This window comes from Cherax quadricarinatus, chromosome 85 (genome assembly GCF_038502225.1).
Source record: "Cherax quadricarinatus isolate ZL_2023a chromosome 85, ASM3850222v1, whole genome shotgun sequence".
NCBI lineage: Eukaryota > Metazoa > Arthropoda > Malacostraca > Decapoda > Parastacidae > Cherax > Cherax quadricarinatus.
This window is the reverse complement of record NC_091376.1, coordinates 17,063,442-17,088,185: the sequence shown is the minus strand read 5'-3', so window position 1 is coordinate 17,088,185 and position 24,744 is coordinate 17,063,442. Positions and strand designations below refer to the sequence as shown.

The following is a 24,744-nucleotide window of genomic DNA, read 5'->3' as shown; positions in this document are numbered from 1 at the left end:
GACCAACTATCACGACCACAAACATCAACCACCTATCACGACCACAAACATCAACCACCTATCACGACCACAAACATCAACCAACTATCACGACCACAAACATCGACCAACTATCACGACCACAAGCATCAACCAACTATCACGACCACAAACATCAACCACCTATCACGACCACAAACATCAACCACCTCTCACGACCACAAACATCAACCACCTATCACGACCACAAACATCAACCACCTATCACGACCACAAACATCGACCAACTATCACGACCACAAGCATCAACCATCACGACCACAAACATCAACCACCTATCACGACCACAAACATCAACCAACTATCACGACCACAAACATCGACCAACTATCACGACCACAAACATCGACCAACTATCACGACCAGAAACATCAACCAACTATCACGACCACAAACATCGACCAATTATCACGACCACAAACATCAACCACCTATCACGACCACAAACATCAACCACCTATCACGACCACAAACATCAACCAACTATCACGACCACAAACATCGACCACCTATCACGACCACAAACATCAACCACCTATCACAACCACAAACATCAACCAACTATCACGACCACAAACATCAACCACCTATCACGACCACAAACATCAACCACCTATCACGACCACAAACATCAACCACCTATCACGACCACAAACATCAACCACCTATCACGACCACAAACATCAACCACCTATCACGACCACAAACATCAACCACCTATCACGACCACAAACATCAACCAACTATCACGACCACAAACATCGACCAACTATCACGACCACAATCATCAACCACCTATCACGACCACAAACATCAACCACCTATCACGACCACAAACATCAACCACCTGTCACCACCGACATCCTCTATCACTTATCTCAACCAAAATAGTCAACAAAATTTTTCTCAACTACAATAAACAACTCCTGTCACGATCATTACCAACAACCACCTGCACAACCATAACCAACAACCACCTGCACACAAATAACTAACAACCACCTGCACAACCATAACCAACAACCACCTGCACAAAAATAACCAACAACCACCTGCACAACCATAACCAACAACCACCTGCACAACCATAACCAACAACCACCTGCACAACCATAACCAACATCCACCTGCACAACCATAACCAACAACCAACTGCACAACCATAACCAACAACCACCTGCACAACCATAACTAACAACCACCTGCACAACCATAACTAACAACCGCCTGCACAACCATAACCAACAACCACCTGCACAACCATAACCAACAACCACCTGCACAACCATAACTAACAACCACCTGCACAACCATAACCAACAACCACCTGCACAACCATAACCAACAACCACCTGCACAACCATAACCAACAACCACCTGCACAACCATAACTAACAACCACCTGCACAACCATAACTAACAACCGCCTGCACAACCATAACCAACAACCACCTGCACAACCATAACCAACAACCACCTGCACAACCAAAACTAACAACCACCTGCACAACCATAACCAACAACCACCTGCACAACCATAACCAACAACCACCTGCACAACCATAACCAACAACCACCTGCACAACCATAACTAACAACCACCTGCACAACCATAACTAACAACCACCTGCACAACCATAACTAACAACCACCTGCACAACCATAACCAACAACCACCTGCACAACCATAACTAACAACTACCTGCACAACCATAACCAACAACCACCTGCACAACCATAACTAACAACCACCTGCACAACCATAACTAACAACCACCTGCACAACCATAACCGACAACCACCTGCACAACCATAACTAACAACCACCTGCACAACCATAAGCAACAACCACCTGTACAACCATAACTAACAACCACCTGCACAACCATAACCAACAACCACCTGCACAACCATAACTAACAACCACCTGCACAACCATAACTAACAACCACCTGCACAACCATAACCAACAACCACCTGCACAACCATAACTAACAACCACCTGCACAACCATAAGCAACAACCACCTGCACAACCATAACTAACAACCACCTGCACAACCATAACCAACAACCACCTGCACAACCATAACCAACAACCACCTGCACAACCATAACCAACAACCACCTGCACAACCATAACCAACAACCACCTGCTGAACCATAACTAACAACCACCTGCAGAACCATAACCAACAACCACCTGCACAACCATAACTAACAACCACCTGCACAACCATAACTAACAACCACCTGCACAACCATAACCAACAACCACCTGCACAACCATAACTAACAACCACCTGCACAACCATAACTAACAACCACCTGCACAACCATAACTAACAACCACCTGCACAACCATAACTAACAACCACCTGCACAACCATAACTAACAACCACCTGCACAACCATAACCAACAACCACCTGCACAACCATAACTAACAACCACCTGCACAACCATAACCAACAACCACCTGCACAACCATAACTAACAACCACCTGCACAACCATAACTAACAACCACCTGCACAACCATAACTAACAACCACCTGCACAACCATAACCAACAACTACCTGCACAACCATAACTAACAACCACCTGCACAACCATAACTAACAGCCACCTGCACAACCATAACTAACAACCACCTGCACAACCATAACCAACAACCACCTGCACAACCATAACTAACAACCACCTGCACAACCAAAACTAACAACCACCTGCACAACCATAACTAACAACCACCTGCACAACCATGACAACCACCTGCACAACCATAACCAACAACCGCCTGCACAACCATAACAACCACCTGCACAACTATAACCAACAACCACCTGCACAACCATAACAACCACCTGCACAACCATAACCAACAACCACCTGCACAACCATAACAACCACCTGCACAACCATAACCAACAACCACCTGCACAACCTCAACCAACAACCACCTGCACAACCATAACTAACAACCACCTGCACAACCATAACTAACAACCACCTGCACAACCATAACCAACAACCACCTGCACAACCATAACTAACAACCACCTGCACAACCATAACTAAAAACCTCCTGAACAACCATAACTAACAACCACCTGCACAACCATAAGTAACAACCACCTGCACAACCATAACTAACAACCACCTGCACAACCATAACTAACAACCACCTGCAGAACCATAACTAACAACCACCTGCACAACCATAACCAACAACCACCTGCACAACCATAACTAACAACCACCTGCACAACCATAACTAACAACCTCCTGGACAACCATAACTAACAACCACCTGCACAACCATAAGTAACAACCACCTGCACAACCATAACTAACAACCACCTGCACAACCATAAGCAACAACCTAGTGAACATTCATAACTAACAACCACCTGCACAATTATAACCAACAACCAGCTGCACAACCATAACCAACAACCTCCTGAACAACCATAACTAACAACCAACTGCACAACCATAACTAACAACCACCTGCACAACCATAACTAACAACCACCTGCACAACCATAACAACCACCTGCACAACCATAACCAACAACCACCTGCACAACCATAACCGACAACCACGTGCACAACCATAACAACCACCTGCACAATCATAACTAACAACCGCCTGCACAACCATAACTAACAACCACCTGCACAACCATAACTAACAACCACCTACACAACCATAACTAACAACCACCTACACATCCATAACTAACAACCACCTGCACAACCATAACTAACAACCACCTGCACAACCATAACTAACAACCACCTGCACAACCATAACTAAGAACCACCTGCACAACGATAACTAACAATCACCTGCACACCCATAGCCAACAACCACCTGCACAACCATAACCAACAACCACCTGCACAACCATAACCAACAACCACCTGCACAACCATAACTAACAACCACCTACACAACCATAACTAACAACCACCTTCACAACCATAACTAACAACCACCTGCACAACCATAACTAACAACCACCTGCACAACCATAAGTAACAACCACCTGCACAACCATAACAACCACCTGCACAACCATAACTAGCAACCACCTGCACAACCATAACAGCCACCTGCACAACCATAACCAACAACCACCTGCACAACCATAACAACCACCTGCACAACCATAACTAACAACCGCCTGCACAACCATAACTAACAACCACCTGCACAACCATAACTAACAACCACCTACACAACCATAACTAACAACCACCTACACAACCATAACTAACAACCACCTGCACAACCATAAGTAACAACCACCTGCACAACCATAACTAACAACCACCTGCACAACTATAACTAACAACCACCTGCACAACGATAACTAACAATCACCTGCACACCCATAGCCAACAACCACCTGCACAACCTTAACCAACAACCACCTGCACAACCATAACCAACAACCACCTGCACAACCATAACCGACAACCACCTGCACAACCATAACCAACAACCACCTGCACAACCATAACCAACAACCACCTGCACAAACATAACCAACAACCACCTGCACAACCATAACCAACAACCACCTGCACAACAATAACCAACAACAACCTGCACAACCATAACCAACATCAACCTGCACAACCATAACCAACAACCACCTGCACAACCATAACCGACAACCACCTGCACAACCATAACCAACAACCACCTGCACAACCATAACCAACAACCACCTGCACGAACATAACCAACAACCACGTGCACAACCATAACCAACAACCACCTGCACAACCATAACCAACAACCACCTGCACAACTATAACCAACAACCACCTGCACAACCATAACCAGCAACCACCTGCCCTACCATAACCAAAAACCACCTGCACAACAATAACCAACAACCACCTTCACAACGATAACTAACAATCACCTGCACCCCCATAGCCAACAACCACCTGCACAACCATAACCAACAACCACCTGCACAACCATAACCAACAACCACCTGCACAACAATAACCAACAATAACCTGCACAACCTTAACCAACAACCACCTGCACAACCATAACCAACAACCACCTGCGCAACCATAACCGACAACCACATGCACAACTATAACCAACAACCACCTGCACAACCATAACCAACAACCACCTACACAACCATAACCAACAACCACCTGCACAACCATAACCAACAACCACCTGCACAACAATAACCAACAACCACCTGCACAACCATAACCAACAATCACCTACACAACCATAACCAACAACCACCTGCACAACCATAACCAACAACCACCTGCACAACCATAACCGATGACCACCTGCACAACCATAACCAACAACCACCTGCACAACCATAGCCAACAACCACGTGCACAACCATAACTAACAACCACCTGCACAACCATAACTAACAACCACATGCACAACCATAACAACCACCTGCACAACCATAACCAACAACCACCTGCACAACCATAACAGCCACCTGCACAACCATAACCAACAACCACCTGCACAACCATAACAGCCACCTGCACAACCATAACTAACAACCGCCTGCACAACCATAACTAACAACCACCTGCACAACCATAACTAACAACCACCTACACAACCATAACTAACAACCACCTACACAACCATAACTAACAACCACCTGCACAACCATAAGTAACAACCACCTGCACAATCATAACTAACAACCACCTGCACAACTATAACTAACAACCACCTGCACAACGATAACTAACAATCACCTGCACACCCATAGCCAACAACCACTTGCACAACCATAACCAACAACCCCCTGCACAACCATAACCAACAACCACCTGCACAACCATAACCGACAACCACCTGCACAACCATAACCAACAACCACCTGCACAACCATAACCAACAACCACCTGCACAAACATAACCAACAACCACCTGCACAACCATAACCAACAACCACCTGCACAACAATAACCAACAACACCCTGCACAACCATAACCAACATTAACCTGCACAACCATAACCAACAACCACCTGCACAACCATAGCCGAAAACCACCTTCACAACCATAACCAACAACCACCTGCACAACCATAACCAACAACCACCTGCACGAACATAACCAACAACCACGTGCACAACCATAACCAACAACCACCTGCACAACCATAACCAACAACCACCTGCACAACTATAACCAACAACCACCTGCACAACCATAACCAGCAACCACCTGCCCTACCATAACCAAAAACCAACTGCACAACAATAACCAACAACCACCTTCACAACGATAACTAACAATCACCTGCACCCCCATAGCCAACAACCACCTGCACAACCATAACCAACAACCACCTGCACAACAATAACCAACAATAACCTGCACAACGATAACTAACAATCACCTGCACCCCCATAACCAACAACCACCTGCACAACCATAACCAACAACCACCTGCACAACAATAACCAACAATAACCTGCACAACCTTAACCAACAACCACCTGCACAACCATAACCAACAACCACCTGCGCAACCATAACCGACAACCACATGCACAACTATAACCAACAACCACCTGCACAACCATAACCAACAACCACCTACACAACCATAACCAACAACCACCTGCACAACCATAACCAACAACCACCTGCACAACAATAACCAACAACCACCTGCACAACCATAACCAACAACCACCTACACAACCATAACCAACAACCACCTGCACAACCATAACCAACAACCACCTGCACAACCATAACCGATGACCACCTGCACAACCATAACCAACAACCACCTGCACAACCATAACCAACAACCACCTGCACAATTATATCCAACAACCAACTGCACAACCTTATCCAACAACCACCTGCACAACCATGTCCAACAACCACCTGCACAACCATAACCAACAACCACCTGCACAACCATAACCAACAACCACCTGCACAACCATATCCAACAACCACCTACACAACCATAACCAACAACCACCTGCACAACCATAACCAACAACCACCTGCACAACCTTATCCAACAACCACCTGCACAACCATATCCAACAACGAACTGCACAACCTTATCCAACAACCACCTGCACAACCATAACCAGCAACCACCTTCACAACCATAACCAACAACTGCTCTCATCATCCACAGTAATCATGTACCTGTTATCACCACACAGGTACGCTATCATGGAGAACATGCGCTATATGCTGTCTATCTACGATCCCAACTTCCCTATCTACTTTGGCTCAAGATTTAAGATGTACAGCAAACAAGGTTACATGAGCGGAGGTAAGTGAGAAACAGTGAGAGACAGTAAATAAGTGACTGATAAATTAGATACTTGTGCAACACTGAGGTATCTTTACTCTGGACACGTTTCGCCAACCATTGGCTTCCTCAGTCCAACTGAGGAAGAATGGTTGAAAAACGGATGGAGTTTGAAGTAATCAGTTTCTGAGCCTGGAGTCGATGTGCTCAGTCCATCAATCCTTCTGATCTTCAACTATTCTTCTCTGTATTGGACTGAGGAAGCCTCTGGTTGGCTGAATGTTCCACAATAAAGATATCCAAGTGTCGCACAGTTGTCTAATTCACCTTCTGTCTGTTCTCTGAACCATTTGTCTACAAATAAGAGACTGTAAGTAATCCACTAAAGATAAGAGACAGCAGAGAGGCGGTAGGTGGGAGACTTTAGTGACAAACAGTAGATGAGAGACTGGAGGTAAGAGTATGTTTGCGAGACTTTGTGAGATAATTTTGGTAAAATACTATACGTAAGAGACACCAGATCAGAAACTTTTGGCGAAAGACTATTGGTGAGAGACAGTAAATAAGAGACTGCAGGTGAAACTGTAGGATACTGACTGTACATGAGGGACAGTAGGTGAGAGACAGTAGATGAGAGACTGTAGGTGAGTGACTGTAGATGAGAGACTGTGAGTGACTGTAGGTGAGTCTATTAGTGAGATACAGTTATTGAGAGACTATTGATGCGAGAATGTTAGAGGTAATAGATGAGTTACTGTATGAGAGAGACTGTAGAGAAAAGATTATAAGTGAAAGACTGTAGGTGAGAAATTATAGGTGAGACACTATGGGCGAGAGATTACAGGTGAAAGACTGTTAATTACAGACTGTGATAGACTATAGGTGTGAGACCGTAGTTGAGAAATATGCTAGTGTCCGAAGATGAGAAATTGTAGACGGTAGAGACTGTGAGGGACTATGAGAAATTGGTAGTGGGAAACTGTAGGTGAAAAACTGTAAATGAGACAGGAAGATAAGAGATTATGAGTGAGAAACCTTGAATCCCTGTAGGTAAAAGATTGTCAGTAAGAGACTGTAGCTGAGAGACATTAGGTGAGACTATTTAAGAGAGACGGCACATTTTAGTTTGTTTTGAATGTGTTACTGAAGTTTTTCAGGTGACATGCAGATGTGATACTTTCTTCGTGATGCTTCACTTTGTTATGACTGCAGCCTCACACCTCCCTGGTTGTATTCACTCTCCGGTTTTCTCACTCCCTCTATTTTTTTTTTTTTTTTTATTATCACACCGGCCGATTCCCACCAAGGCAGGGTGGCCCGAAAAAGAAAAACTTTCACCATCATTCACTCCATCACTGTCTTGCCAGAAGGGTGCTTTACACTACAGTTTTTAAACTGCAACATTAACACCCCTCCTTCAGAGTGCAGGCACTGTACTTCCCATCTCCAGGACTCAAGTCCGGCCTGCCGGTTTCCCTGAATCCCTTCATAAATGTTACTTTGCTCACACTCCAACAGCACGTCAAGTATTAAAAACCATTTGTCTCCATTCACTCCTATCAAACACGCTCACGCATGCCTGCTGGAAGTCCAAGCCCCTCGCACACAAAACCTCCTTTACCCCCTCCCTCCAACCCTTCCTAGGCCGACCCCTACCCCGCCTTCCTTCCACTACAGACTGATACACTCTTGAAGTCATTCTGTTTCGCTCCATTCTCTCTACATGTCCGAACCACCTCAACAACCCTTCCTCAGCCCTCTGGACAACAGTTTTGGTAATCCCGCACCTCCTCCTAACTTCCAAACTACGAATTCTCTGCATTATATTCACACCACACATTGCCCTCAGACATGACATCTCCACTGCCTCCAGCCTTCTCCTCGCTGCAACATTCATCACCCACGCTTCACACCCATATAAGAGCGTTGGTAAAACTATACTCTCATACATTCCCCTCTTTGCCTCCAAGGACAAAGTTCTTTGTTTCCACAGACTCCTAAGTGCACCACTCACTCTTTTTCCCTCATCAATTCTATGATTCACCTCATCTTTCATAGACCCATCCGCTGACACGTCCACTCCCAAATATCTGAATACGTTCACCTCCTCCATACTCTCTCCCTCCAATCTGATATTCAATCTTTCATCACCTAATCTTTTTGTTATCCTCATAACCTTACTCTTTCCTGTATTCACCTTTAATTTTCTTCTTTTGCACACCCTACCAAATTCATCCACCAATCTCTGCAACTTCTCTTCAGAATCTCCCAAGAGCACAGTGTCATCAGCAAAGAGCAGCTGTGACAACTCCCACTTTGTGTGTGATTCTTTATCTTTTAACTCCACGCCTCTTGCCAAAACCCTCGCATTTACTTCTCTTACAACCCCATCTATAAATATATTAAACAACCACGGTGACATCACACATCCTTGTCTAAGGCCTACTTTTACTGGGAAAAAATTTCCCTCTTTCCTACATACTCTAACTTGAGCCTCACTATCCTCGTAAAAACTCTTCACTGCTTTCAGTAACCTACCTCCTACACCATACACTTGCAACATCTGCCACATTGCCCCCCTATCCACCCTGTCATACGCCTTTTCCAAATCCATAAATGCCACAAAGACCTCTTTAGCCTTATCTAAATACTGTTCACTTATATGTTTCACTGTAAACACCTGGTCCACACACCCCCTACCTTTCCTAAAGCCTCCTTGTTCATCTGCTATCCTATTCTCCGTCTTACTCTTAATTCTTTCAATTATAACTCTACCATACACTTTACCAGGTACACTCAACAGACTTATCCCCCTATAATTTTTGCACTCTCTTTTATCCCCTTTGCCTTTATACAAAGGAACTATGCATGCTCTCTGCCAATCCCTAGGTACCTTACCCTCTTCCATACATTTATTAAATAATTGCACCAACCACTCCAAAACTATATCCCCACCTGCTTTTAACATTTCTATCTTTATCCCATCAATCCCGGCTGCCTTACCCCCTTTCATTTTACCTACTGCCTCACGAACTTCCCCCACACTCACAACTGGCTCTTCCTCACTCCTACAAGATGTTATTCCTCCTTGCCCTATACACGAAATCACAGCTTCCCTATCTTCATCAACATTTAACAATTCCTCAAAATATTCCTTCCATCTTCCCAATACCTCTAACTCTCCATTTAATAACTCTCCTCTCCTATTTTTAACTGACAAATCCATTTGTTCTCTAGGCTTTCTTAACTTGTTAATCTCACTCCAAAACTTTTTCTTATTTTCAACAAAATTTGTTGATAACATCTCACCCACTCTCTCATTTGCTCTCTTTTTACATTGCTTCACCACTCTCTTAACTTCTCTCTTTTTCTCCATATACTCTTCCCTCCTTGCATCACTTCTACTTTGTAAAAACTTCTCATATGCTAACTTTTTCTCCCTTACTACTCTCTTTACATCATCATTCCACCAATCGCTCCTCTTCCCTCCTGCACCCACTTTCCTGTAACCACAAACTTCTGCTGAACACTCTAACACTACATTTTTAAACCTACCCCATACCTCTTCGACCCCATTGCCTATGCTCTCATTAGCCCATCTATCCTCCAATAGCTGTTTATATCTTACCCTAACTGCCTCCTCTTTTAGTTTATAAACCTTCACCTCTCTCTTCCCTGATGCTTCTATTCTCCTTGTATCCCATCTACCTTTTATTCTCAGTATAGCTACAACTAGAAAGTGATCTGATATATCTGTGGCCCCTCTATAAACATGTACATCCTGAAGTCTACTCAACAGTCTTTTATCTACCAATACATAATCCAACAAACTACTGTCATTTCGCCCTACATCATATCGTATATACTTATTTATCCTCTTTTTCTTAAAATATGTATTACCTATAACTAAACCCCTTTCTATACAAAGTTCAATCAAAGGGCTCCCATTATCATTTACACCTGGCACCCCAAACTTACCTACCACACCCTCTCTAAAAGTTTCTCCTACTTTAGCATTCAAGTCCCCTACCACAATTACTCTCTCACTTGGTTCAAAGGCTCCTATACATTCACTTAACATCTCCCAAAATCTCTCTCTCTCCTCTGCATTCCTCTCTTCTCCAGGTGCATACACGCTTATTATGACCCACTTCTCGCATCCAACCTTTACTTTAATCCACATAATTCTTGAATTTACACATTCATATTCTCTTTTCTCCTTCCATAACTGATCATTTAACATTACTGCTACCCCTTCCTTTGCTCTAACTCTCTCAGATACTCCAGATTTAATCCCATTTATTTCCCCCCACTGAAACTCTCCTACCCCCTTCAGCTTTGTTTCGCTTAGGGCCAGGACATCCAACTTCTTTTCATTCATAACATCAGCAATCATCTGTTTCTTGTCATCCGCACTACATCCACGCACATTTAAGCAACCCAGTTTTATAAAGTTTTTCTTCTTCTCTTTTTTAGTAATTGTATACAGGAGAAGGGGTTACTAGCCCATTGCTCCCGGCATTTTAGTCGCCTCATACGACACGCATGGCTTACGGAGGAAAGATTCTTTTCCACTTCCCCATGGACAATAGAAGAAATAAAAAAGAACAAGAGCTATTTAGAAAAAAGAGAAAAACCTAGATGTATGTATATATATATATGCATGTGCGTGTCTGTGAAGTGTGACCAAAGTGTAAGTAGGAGTAGCAAGATATCCCTGTTATCTTAGCGTGTTTATGAGACAGAAAAAGAAACCAGCAATCCTACCATCATGCAAAACAGTTACAGGTTTTTGTTTCACAGTCATCTGGCAGGACGGTAGTACTTCCCTGGGTGGTTGCTGTCTACCAACCTACTACCTACAACACTCTAATATTATTAATTTACATATTTAAATTCATGTAGCTACTTCCTAATCACGTCCGAAGACAGCTCAATGTTTTTTTTTTTAAATTTTATTTAAAAACAGTACAGCAGTACATAATTCCAGAATATAAATATTCATAAGAAGATAGCAACATAAAATTCTCAGAACAGTGGCTCTATAACCTCTCTGAAAAAAATAGCAATACATAAAGGAAAAGCTTGCAACAAAAGTCTCAAGACAACTATCAGTAACAGTACTAACCTATCATATCTAACTTTAAAACATCAACATACCCATATTAGGAATGTACTGGAGCCTAACATTTAACAAAGGCTAAAAACGATATTTAAAGAGTAACACAAAAGAAAAAAATTGATTTCACAAAAAAAGGAAAACCCATGCATATGCAAACATGTACACAAACAAAACAGTATATAAAAATATTTTAATCTAGAAAAATCAAACACATATCATGACCTCATAACCGATAATAAACATAACCAATTACATATACCATTAAAAACATGACTCAAGAATCGGGTCATTACAAGACAGAAACACCTCCAAATACATGACAAAACCTTCGGGGTTGCTCTTTCATTCATTACACAAAGTAACAATAAGTATCATGGAGCTCTCAAAGCTCCACAACCACACATCTATTACAACCAGGAAACACAATCCATACCAACATTCACCACACTCTCATGCCCCCCCCCCCCCCAGGAGACGAGCCCGCTATTGCCCACTGACTTACACTCAACCAATTTAAATCCCATAAAAAAAGGAACCTTACCCTTCGTACATTCATATTCATTCACAGATTCAAGAGGATTTCTAACGTTAGCCTCCTATATCCTTCCGAAAATACCTGATCCCACCTCTTCCCGTACAACTCCCGGTTACGACACATCGTACGATAAAACGTTATCGTAAGAACGCGCCTTCACACCTCACTAACCCCTTTCCCCCTCATCACCCACGATATGTAGATATAAACCACCACGATGTAATCTAAACCTCTTATGACTTCCTCTTCTAAACCACCATGTCAAGACTTAAAGCACACAGAACCGCCACCCCCCTCCCTCCCACCCTCAGTACCAACCTACCTAACCAACCCCTGACGTCTTCTAACCCTTCACAAAAATAAACTACATGGAACGCCGTGTCGTCCACTCCGCAAAAACCACACCCCTCTCCCTCTACTACTATTCTGGTTCTTAGTATGGCCCCTGACGGCAAGATACCGTGCAAAAAACGAAACATAACGTCACACACCCTAGGCAATAATTTCAGCTTGCTAAATCTATACCAAATGTTTCTCCACGAGTACATGGGGAAAAAACCCTCAACAGGGGCAACGCACTTACCCACCAGTAACCTACACAAAACCCGTATTCGAATGTTTCTCTGTTCCCTAACCAACAACAAGGCCTGTAGAACAATTTCACATTCCCTCAATTCAACGCTTCCATACCACTTCTTCAACCTCATATATACCTGCTCTATATTTCCCGCCATCACACACACACGCAATACCTTCCATTTAAGAAACACACATTTAGCCCTCCGTCTTAGATCCAGCAATCCCAACCCACCCTGGCACACTGGTAACATAACAACCTCTCTTCTTAACCAATCACAACTTGGTGCCCACAAAAATTTAAACACCCTTCTCAAAATTCCCGCAATCGCCGTCCCTGTAATCGGGAACACAGCCGCAACATGCCAAACCTTACTATACAATAAAACATTTACGACAATCACATGTTGGGCCAGAGTGAGATGCTGGGGCCTCAAAACACCCAGACGTCCCACGATCCTTCTAACAACCTATCCGAGTTTTCCTCACGCGCCACGTCCAAGTCATCCTTGTATATAATACCACAAATCTTTAGCGACAATGCACACTTTTTAACAACTTTACAACTCACCTTACCCTCCCCTTTCCAAGTGCCCAACCCCATGATCATTGACTTCTCACTGTTTACCTTCATACCCGTGGCACGTTCAAACACTTGCACAACATCGTCCAATACTTTCATAGACATCCTTTCACCAACCAGAACAGTCATATCATCTACATAACCTATTAATCCCAGCCAAAGCGTCCCTCCCTCAACCCCACCCTCACCCCGGGTACTGACGGTACGTTCAACCATTCTATAAAAGGGGTCCTGAAAACACGCAAATAAGATCTGTGACATGGGTCACCCCTGCCTGAGATCTCTACCCATCGCAAATTCCGTCCCCATACACCCATTTATTTGTACCCTCATTTTTGCTCCCCTATACAGCGTATTTACCTAATCAACAATTTCTTCCCCATAACCTTGTCTCCTTTCGCCTTTCCACTATCATAGGCTGTCTGCCAGTCTAAAGCCAGTAAACCCCGTCCCCCCTCCTTTTGACTCCACAAAACTCCTCAGAATCCCGTGTCCTTCAATCATCGACCTTCCGGGCAACCCAAACTGCGATTTCGAAACGACCCTCCCCACTACACATTTAACCTTATTACCTAAAATTTTCGCAAAAACCTTATAGTCTGCACATAGCAACGATATTGCCTGATACTCCCGAAGGGTGGGCTGCCCCTTATCTTTTGGGACCAGCACCACAACTGCTGTAGTCTGCTTATCTCTCAACTTACCCTTTTCCTTCATACAATTAAATAACCTAACCATGAAATTTCCTATCAATGCCCAATGCTGTAAATAAAATTCCACCAGTAGACCATCAATACCCAGGGCTTTTCCCTTCCTCATGCCCTGTAAAGCAATCTCTATTTCCTCTGCAGTAATAGCCCCACCCAAAGCCGTCCTATCACTATTACCTAAATTGCACATTGCATATGTACACACCCTGCCTAGCCCCACATCATCCACACCCCCACTTGTCCAGTACTTTTCATACCATATATCCGCATATGCACTGCATATGCACTCATACCTTTCGTATTTCTTATCTCCCTCCGTACTCTATAGATCCCCATCGTCTCATTTACCTCTAATCTCGGGATAGCCGTCAGCGCCTGCCTTTGCTTTTGATGTCGCAACACACGCACGCTGACGGCTTGTCCCCCCACAAAACTTCTTCTAACCCTGCTTGCACCCTTACCACTTGAAACTGGTCATTTTCCAATGTTCGCAATCTCTCTTTTATGTCTACTATTTCGTCCATGGGAAAAACACCACCAACCATCCCCTGCCCATAACAACCTCTTAATCGATCCTCTAAATAATTCGCAAGCCTATATTTTAAATTGTTTATATGTTTACCCTCCCTCACATAATACTTTCTTATCCTTTCTTTAGCCACATAATCCCACCATGTTACAATGTCATCCACCTCCTGAGCTTCCTTGTAAAGCTCTTTCCATAGAATAGAAAAACCGTCCAAACCTTCCTCATCACTCAACACACTAATGTTCAATTTCCAATATTTCCGCCAGCTCCTCCCACCCTACTTCCACCACTACAGCCCTATGATATGACATAGCCGCCTCAGCAGTATTAAAAGATTTCACAACAACCCCTTGAGAAAGATACACTTTATCTAACCTCGCTGCGTATCCCCTCTTAACAAAAGTATGTTCTGTTGCCCCCCCCCCAATGCATCATGTAACCTAATGTCCCTCATCAAATCCCTGGGAGTTACAGACATATGTCCTGCCCGTTTTGGTTCTACGTCAGTCGCCCTAATAACGCAGTTCCAGGGACCCCCCACTATTGCTACTTCCGGAAGAGCACGCAAAAAATAGACAAGATCCTCGCACACAAAATCCTTCCTTACCTGCATGCTATTCTCCGCAGACGCATACACACTTACAAAAGATACACGCTTACCCATCCACGACCCATCCACACGCAACACCCTCCCCCCTCCCCCTCACTTCTCTGCAAAACAAACGGGCTCGTCTCCTTTATTAAAATACCCACACCACCTTTTAAACAGGTAGTTGGTAGGTCTTTATTTGATAACATGCTACCTCTAACACCTTACCCTCCTTGAAATTATGTTCCTGGAGGAACACAACATCTACTCTACATTAAGAAACATACACAACCATTCTCTCTTTATTCTTCTACATAAGCCATTAACATTGTCAGTCATACACCGAAGACCTTTTAAATTTTTCACCCCTGCCTCTTCTCCTCATTCTTTTCACCACTAGAATTAGAATTTCTGTATGTTATCTTCACAATACCTTCTTTCCCCCCTCCCTTCTTCTGATGTCTCTTATCATGACCTCCCCCATTACCACCTCTTCCCTCTCCTACCACCCCAGTCTGCTTCCCAGACTGGGGTGATGTCCTGATGCACAGGCATCAGGACATCATCCGAGTCTGACGTAGCTGCCCGTTTCTTTGTTACAATCATGTCCCCCATAACATGGTCTGGGGAAGCCTCACGGTGAACCTCAACATCCACCTTACAATGATTTATTAATCCCACTGATGTTTCTGTCACATCATCATTCCCCAAAATCTCATATCGTTGACAAGCAGGAAGCGATAACTCTCCAGCTACTTCTTGCTCAGATGTAACTCCCTCCTCAGGCGGTGACAAGGTCTTCAAAACTTCCTCCAATTCTTCCTCTATTTCCAACACTTCCTCCCGTGGTACCATCCCTACAGAAGTCACTGGAGGAGAAACTGTGGCAGGGAACTGAGGGGAGGACTCACCCCCAGTCCTAAAAGCTTGCTCCACCATCTCACTCCACAAACGCCCACGCCCTCCCTCAGGCGATTGATCCTCACCTGCCACCCGTAAGACAGGGGCTGAGTCTTCTACCACAGGTTCAGGCACACGTCTTTTCTTCTCACATGCTGCAGCTATGTGGTCATACTCACCACATAGGCGACACATACGCCTTTGCCAGGGATATAAAACCATGACCTGTGTCCTGAATTCCTGAAGATAAACGTAAGAAGGTATGGGATGTCTCAATGTCATTTTAAGGTTAAAAGTACCTTCTGGCAAACCTGCGTAGGTGCCTGCTACCCACATGCCATGCTGGGCAAAATGAACTGTCCCATATTTCTCGAAGACTTTTCTGATATCAGCTTCATCCGCCTCAAAGGGAACGTTACGTAAATTTATTCAGGTATAATGCCTGAATACATCACTCATTCTCACATGTACAACAGGTGTAACATGAAGACTCACGTTCTGGAAACGATTAACCAACAATTCATATTCCGTTGCAGTGAGCAGTTTCACGAAGATTCTATGCACTCCATTTAAAGCCACTCCATACAATTCTCCATCATGAATTCCATACGACTCTCTGATGATCTTAGGTAAGAGAACCTGCGCTGAACTAGGCGAAATCGTCCCCCGGAGAAGCTCAATACCAATAGTATTAATCCGGCGTCTATGACAAACCGCCATGTTGACAGCAGTAATTCTCCTGAGGTGTCAACAGAGGCGCGACAGCATCACCTCACACCACTGCAGCCAGGCAACTGAGGAGCGTATGCGCAGTAGGTCCAGTCAACCTGAAAGCGAAAAGGACAATGATCAATTGAGAGTGCAGCGACATTTTATATCTTTATCTACACTTTATATCATGTGACCCGATTATTATTATACGTACATATAAAATGCATTATATAAATCGTTGTTTTTAAGTTTATTTTCCATCTTTTGACAAGTGAACTGTAACAATGACTGTACGATATTTTAATGAACAACTTTTTTTATTTAAATAATTACAGATAATAATATTTTTCACGTCTCTTTCTCCAACTACCTTTTTCTAATGTCTGTCTGTATATCTGTCTTTCTTTCTCACTTTTGCTACTAACTTCACTCTCTCCTTCACTCACGTACTCCATCCTTCACTCACGCACTCCATCCTTCACTCACGTACTCCATCCTCCACTCTCGTACTCCATCCTTCACTCTCGTACTCCATCCATCACTCTCGTACTCCTTCCTCCACTCTCGTACTCCCTCCTTCACTCTCGTACTCCCTCCTCCACTCTCGTACTCCCTCCTCCACTCTCGTACTCCCTCCTTCACTCTCGTACTCCCTCCTTCACTCTCGTACTCCCTCCTCCACTCTCGAACTCCCTCCTCCACTCTCGAACTCCCTCCTCCACTCTCGTACTCCCTCCTCCACTCTCGTACTCCCTCCTCCACTCTCATACTCCCTCCTCCACTCTCGTACCCCCTCCTCCACTCTCGTACTCCCTCCTCCACTCTCGAACTCCCTCCTTCACTCTTTCACTTTGGTTTTCACTCTCATTATACCTTCACTCTCTCTCTCACTGTTTCACACTGTTGATCGCCTTCTCACTCCCCATTACTCTCTCTCACTGCTTCATTATTCTACCTCTCCTTCTTGTACTATTCAATTTCTTCTCTCCTCCCCTCCATCCATCAAACAATCCCTCTCTATCCTCCTCCTTCCTTGCCTTCCTCCTCGGCTGGGTGCAGGGGGAGGCTACGTACTCAGCAGGGAGGCAGTGAAGCAGTTCGTAGAGAAGGCTCTTCCCAACGACACTCTTTGTAACCGTGACGACACCGGCGCTGAGGACGTCGAAATGGGTGAGTATTCATGAGAGTACAGAAAAGAATGCAGTGAATACGGGTCGACCTTGTTGTTTGTGTGAATGTTGGGTGTATTCTGTATACATCACATCAAATCAAATAAAAATCAAAAGTTTATTCTGTATAAAGATTACAATGTGGGGTTTACATATTATAAAATACTAATTACAGAGAGGGCCACTATCATGCCAGCATGACTAGGTATTTCAGGCAGACGAAGGTTAATTCATTCTCTATATTGACACAGTTTATGGAGCATAATATTGAAGCTAAGTAACTGCATTACAGGTTGTAAATTTAGCAATGAGAATGGTTTTGTCTTGGCATGATCCACAGTTTCCATTAAAGCTCCTATTGGAGTATATCATGGGGGTACACAGGTGATCGTACGAGAGCGTAGGATACCTGGAAGAGTGAAGTACACATGGGAACTCATGTGCATTCACGTACATACATGGGAGACACATGCATATACTAGATCCAGTGTAGTGTACATAGATGTACACAGTAGCAAATAAATGTACATGATGAAATTAGTGTTAATACGAGAATATTTGTATACATAGGAGCGCAAGTGAAACAAAACGGGTACTGGGAGAATACTAGATATTCACTGAGGTGAGTTAGGCGTGGAAGCTACAATAATGAATTCTCAAACCAGCTTCTTACATCAACTGGAAATGTTAGCGGAAACCTCTAACTTTGATTTAGCTGGAAATGTTAGTGGAAACCTCTAACTCTGATTCAACTGGAAATGTTAGCGGAAACCTCTAACTTTGATTTAGCTGGAAATGTTAGCGGAAACCTCTAACTTTGATTTAGCTGGAAATGTTAGTGGAAACCTCTAACTCTGATTCAACTGGAAATGTTAGCGGAAACCTCTAACTTTGATTTAGCTGGAAATGTTAGCGGAAACCTCTAACTCTGATACAACTGGAAATGATAGCGGAAACCTCTAACTCTGATTCAACTGGATATTTATACAGACAACAGCACCTGATAAATATACGAATGTCACATTCTGGTTCCTGTCCCACACAGTAATAATTCTGTACCAAAATAACAATAATCTGTTGTTATAATTTAGAGGAGTTTGGACAAACTGAAGTAAGACGTAATAATCTACGTCCACTCTTGTGTCCTGGCTATGAAGGCTACTGAACAAATTCCTACACCTATGTCTGCATAGGTGAGCTCTGTGTACATGGTTGCACATGAGTACATGGGTGAGTGAAGTGCATATGCGTCATTAAGTATATAGTACATGATTATGAATGGGAATATAAGATTACACGGCCATACAAGACTGTACACATTACAAGACTGTGTACTGAACATAACTGTACATGTCGACATATTTTTGAATGTAGTGCACAAGAGGGGTGTGTACATGGTGGTACAATGAAGTATACGGGGTAGTGCAGTGTACATGGTGGAACAATGTAGTACAGTGTAAATGGAGGTACATTGTAGTAGAGTGTACATGGTGGTACAAGGAAAAACATGTGGAAGTACAGTGTACATGGTGGTACAATGAAGTACAGTGCACATGGTGGTACAATGAAGTACAGTGTAAATGGAGGTACAATGTAGTACACTGTACATCGAAGGACACGACTGATCGCAACATGTATGGTAATATATGATTATATATAGTATACATGACCGGACATATAAATTCACTGGTTAGTGCACATGGTTAGTGCACATGGTTAGTGCACATGGTTATTGTACATGGTTAGTGCACATGGTTAGTACACATGGTTAGTGCACATGGTTAATGCACATAGTGTACATGGTTAATACACATGGTTAGCGCACATGGCTAGTGCACATGGTTAGTGTACATGGTTAATACACAGGGCAAGTGCACATGGCTAGGGCAAATGGATAGTGTACATGGTTAGTGTACATGGTTAGTGCACATGGTTAGCACACACAGTTAACACACATAGTGCACATGGTTAGTGCACATGGTTAGTGCACATGGTTAATGCACATGGTTAGTGTACATGCTTAGTGGACAAGGTTACTGCACATGATTAGTGCACATGGTTAATATACATGGTTAGTGCACATGGCTAGTGCACATGGTTAATGCACATGGTTAGTGTACATGCTTAGTGTACATAATTAGTGCACATGGTTAGTGCACATGGCTAACATACATGCTTAGTGCACATGGCTAGTGCACATGGTTAGTGTACATGGTTAGTGCACATGGTTAGTGCACATGGTCAGTGTACATGGTTAATATACATGGTTAGTGCACATGGTCAGTGTACATGGTTAATATACATGGTTAGTGCACATGGCTAGTGCACATGGTTAGTGCACATGGTTAATGCACATGGTTAGTACAGATAGTTATTGCACATGGTTAATGCACATGGTTAGTGCACATGGTTAGTGCACATGGTTAGTGCACATTAGTGCACATTAGTGCACATTGTAAGTACACATAATTAGTGCACACGGGTAGTACACATGGTTAGTGCACATGGCTAGTGCACATGGTTAGTGCTCATGGTTATTGAAAATGATTAGTGCACATGGTTAGTGCACATGGTTAGTGTACATGGTTAATACACATGGTTAGTGCACATGGCTAGCGCACATGGTTCGTGTACATGGTCAGGGCACATTGTTAATGCACATGGTTAGTGCACATGATTAGTGTAGATGGTTAGTGCATATGGTTAGTGTACATGGTTAGTGCACGTAGGTAGTACACATGGTTAGTGCACATGGATAGTGCAAACTGTTAGTGTACATGGTTAGTACACTTAGGCAAGTGTACAGATGGTTATTGCACATGATTAATACATATGGTTAGCTCACATGGTTTGTGCACATAATTAGTGTAGATGGTTAATGCATATGGTTAGTGCACATGGTTAGTGCACGTAGGTAATACACATGATTAGTGCACATGGTTAGTGCACATGGTTAGTGTACATGGTTAATGCGCATGGTTAGCGCACATGGCTAGTTCACATGGTTACTGTACATGGTTAGTGCATATGGTTAGTGCACATGGCTAGTGCACATGGCTAGTGCACATGGTTAGTGCACATGGATAGTGTACATGGTTTTTACACATGGCTAGTACACATGGCTAGTTCACATGCGTGAAGGCTTACTCAGCCCTGTAACAACTTCAGACAGTATTACCAAGGCTGGCTCCTCCTCTGGAAAATTAATGAATAGAAAAAGAAATAATTCACAAAGATAAACACTTTATTATTTAGTAATGCAAAGATAAAACATTGAAAAATGAAGGTGTATCCTACTTTAAAGAAAAATGAAAAATGAAATGGAAAAATGTCATTTGAATTCAACGCTAATATATTCAGTTATACTGGGGTGTCTGGTTGAGGTTGACACTGTCTTGTAGAAATTGTAGCCGTTGCTGATGATGTGAGGGGTCACAGGTGTTTAGTGACAACCCAACGACTAGTTCTTCACAGAGTCTATAGCCTTGAATAGTCAGTCCAGATGACAGGAACGTAGGTTCTTTATCACTGCAAAGATGAGGGGTAGTGTCCTGTACAATTAATCAGGTAGGTAGATTATAAAGTGACGTCCCGGGACATCAGTCCGTCTCCTTCAACACTTCTCGTTGGTTGGCAGATGACCCGATCTGTCCTTCCAAGCTGGAAAGAGACAGGTTACCCAGTGCTTAAGTAATCACTCTCCATGGTAAGTGTAAGATACTTAAAAAAGGTCTCATGTGGAGCTTAAAACTGAAAGGACGAAGTTTATTAAAGGTCAAAAGTGAAGCTTTCAACCAATATCCACTAGAATAGGAGCAGAGGCTTTTACTTACAGTTGTACTGGGAGCTGTGAGTCGAGTGATTACTGTTTGGCTGGAGCCCCATACGTCACCTTTCGGGGTGGGGAGAAAGGGGGGGATAGCGGGAGCTAGACTGACACTACCTTAACAAGCAGCCGGCAATCAAACTATCGTTACCATATACTCACTCGCTACTCCTATCTGTTGAACTTTTCCCTCACAACAGGGTTACTGTACATGGTTAGTACACTTGGCTAGTTCACATGGTTACTGTACATGGTTAGTGCATATGTTTAGTGCACATGGTCAGCATGCATGGTTAATACACATGGTTAGTGCACACTGTTAGTGTACATGGTTAGTGCACATGGTTAGTACACATGGTTAGTGCATATGGTTAGTGCACATGATTAGTGCACATGGTTAGTTCACATAGTTAGTGCACATAGTTAATGCACATGGTTAGTGTGCATGGATAGTGCACATGGTTAGTGTACATGGTTAGTGCACTTGATTAGTGCATATGGTTAGTGAATATGGTTAGTGCACATGGCTAGTGCACATGATTAGTACATATGTTTAGTGCACATGGTTAGTACACATGGTTAGTGAACATGGTTAATACACATGGTTAGTGCACATGGTTAGTGCACATGATTAGTGCACATGGTTAGTGCAAATAGTTAGTGCACATAGTGTACATGGTTAGTACACATGGTTAGTGCACATGGTTAGTACACATGGTTATTACACATGGTTATTGTACATGGTTATTGCGCATGGTTAGTGTACATGGTTAGTGCACATGATCAGTGCTGATGGTTAGTGCACATGATTAGTGCACATGGTTAGTGCACATTAGAACACATTGTTAGTGCACATGGTTAGTACATATGGTAAGTGCACATGGTTAATACACATGGTTAGTGCACATGGTAAGTGCATATGGTTGGTGCACATGGTTAGCACACATGGTTAGTGCACATGGTTAGTGCACATGGTTAGTGCACATGGTTAGTGTACATGGTTTGTGCACATGGTTAGTGCACATGGCTAGTGCACATGGTTAGTGCACATGGTTAGTCCACATGGTTAGTAGAGATGGTTATTGCACATTGTTAATACACATTGTTAATGCACATTGTTAGTGCACATGGCCAGTGCACATGGTTAGTGCGCATGGTTAGTGCACATGATTAGTGTACATGGTTAGAGCACATGGTTAGTTCACATGGTTAGTGCATGTAGGTAGTGCACATGGTTAGTGCACATGGTTAGTGCATATGGTTAGTGAACAAGATTGGTTCACATCGTTAGTGCACATAGTTAGTGTACATGGATAATACACATGGTTAGTTCACATGGCTAGTGCACATGGTTAGTGTACATGGATAATGCATATGGTTAATGCACATGGTCAGCATACATGGCTAATACACATGGTTAGTGCACATGGCTAGTGTGCATGGTTAATGTACATGGTTAGTGCACATGATTAGTACACTTGGTTATTGCACATGGTTAGTGCACATGATTAGTGTGCATGGTTAGTGCACATAGTTCATTGTCCTCATCGCTCTCGGGCCATGTTGACGTGCTGCACGAAAGCTCCTGCATTCTCTGTTTGCGCAGCTTCCTGTTTCCGCCAAGATGGCGACCAGTTACTGCAGGAGGAGTAACACTGTGTGTGTTGACTTAATTAAAGGAACAATTTATCCGACGAACGCCTCTGTTTTATTGCCAACAATCATACAGGACACATTCAACATAGACAACGAAGAAATACATGGGAAGCGCTTAATGGCTCTTCGCGAATCTTCATAAAGTTCTGCAACGTAGAAGCTTATGAAAAGAACAGTGAATAAATACCAGGAGAAGCCCATCTCCGTTTCATCTGGACTGGAGGTACGCCTGCGGGATGCCTCAAAATACTACACCTGGGTGAGGATACGAAATGTCCCTTTTGAAGTGGATATTTGTGAGGCTTTTCAACGATATGGTGAAGTGCATGCTACGACTTTGGGTCGATGGACGGATGGAATCTATGCAGGGCTGCCTGCAGGATCCTACACCATAAAGATGACTTTGAGACGACCTATTCCATCTTATGTTGTCCTTGAGGATTTCAGCACACAGGTGTTTGTGACCTACGCGGGACAACGCAAGA

The 24,744-nt window shown here is 43.4% G+C and overlaps 1 protein-coding gene across 1 annotated transcript in view; it reads left to right on the top strand.

Annotated features, from left to right (window-relative positions):
- Positions 1–24,744, top strand: part of LOC128703098 (glycoprotein-N-acetylgalactosamine 3-beta-galactosyltransferase 1-like) — a 536,922-nt gene that overhangs the window by 437,930 nt on the left and 74,248 nt on the right. Inside the window, exons 6-7 of the mRNA XM_070103460.1 lie at positions 7,262–7,374; positions 18,668–18,778. Of these exons, the coding sequence (XP_069959561.1) occupies positions 7,262–7,374; positions 18,668–18,778 (224 nt within the window). The remainder of the gene's footprint in view (positions 1–7,261; positions 7,375–18,667; positions 18,779–24,744) is intronic.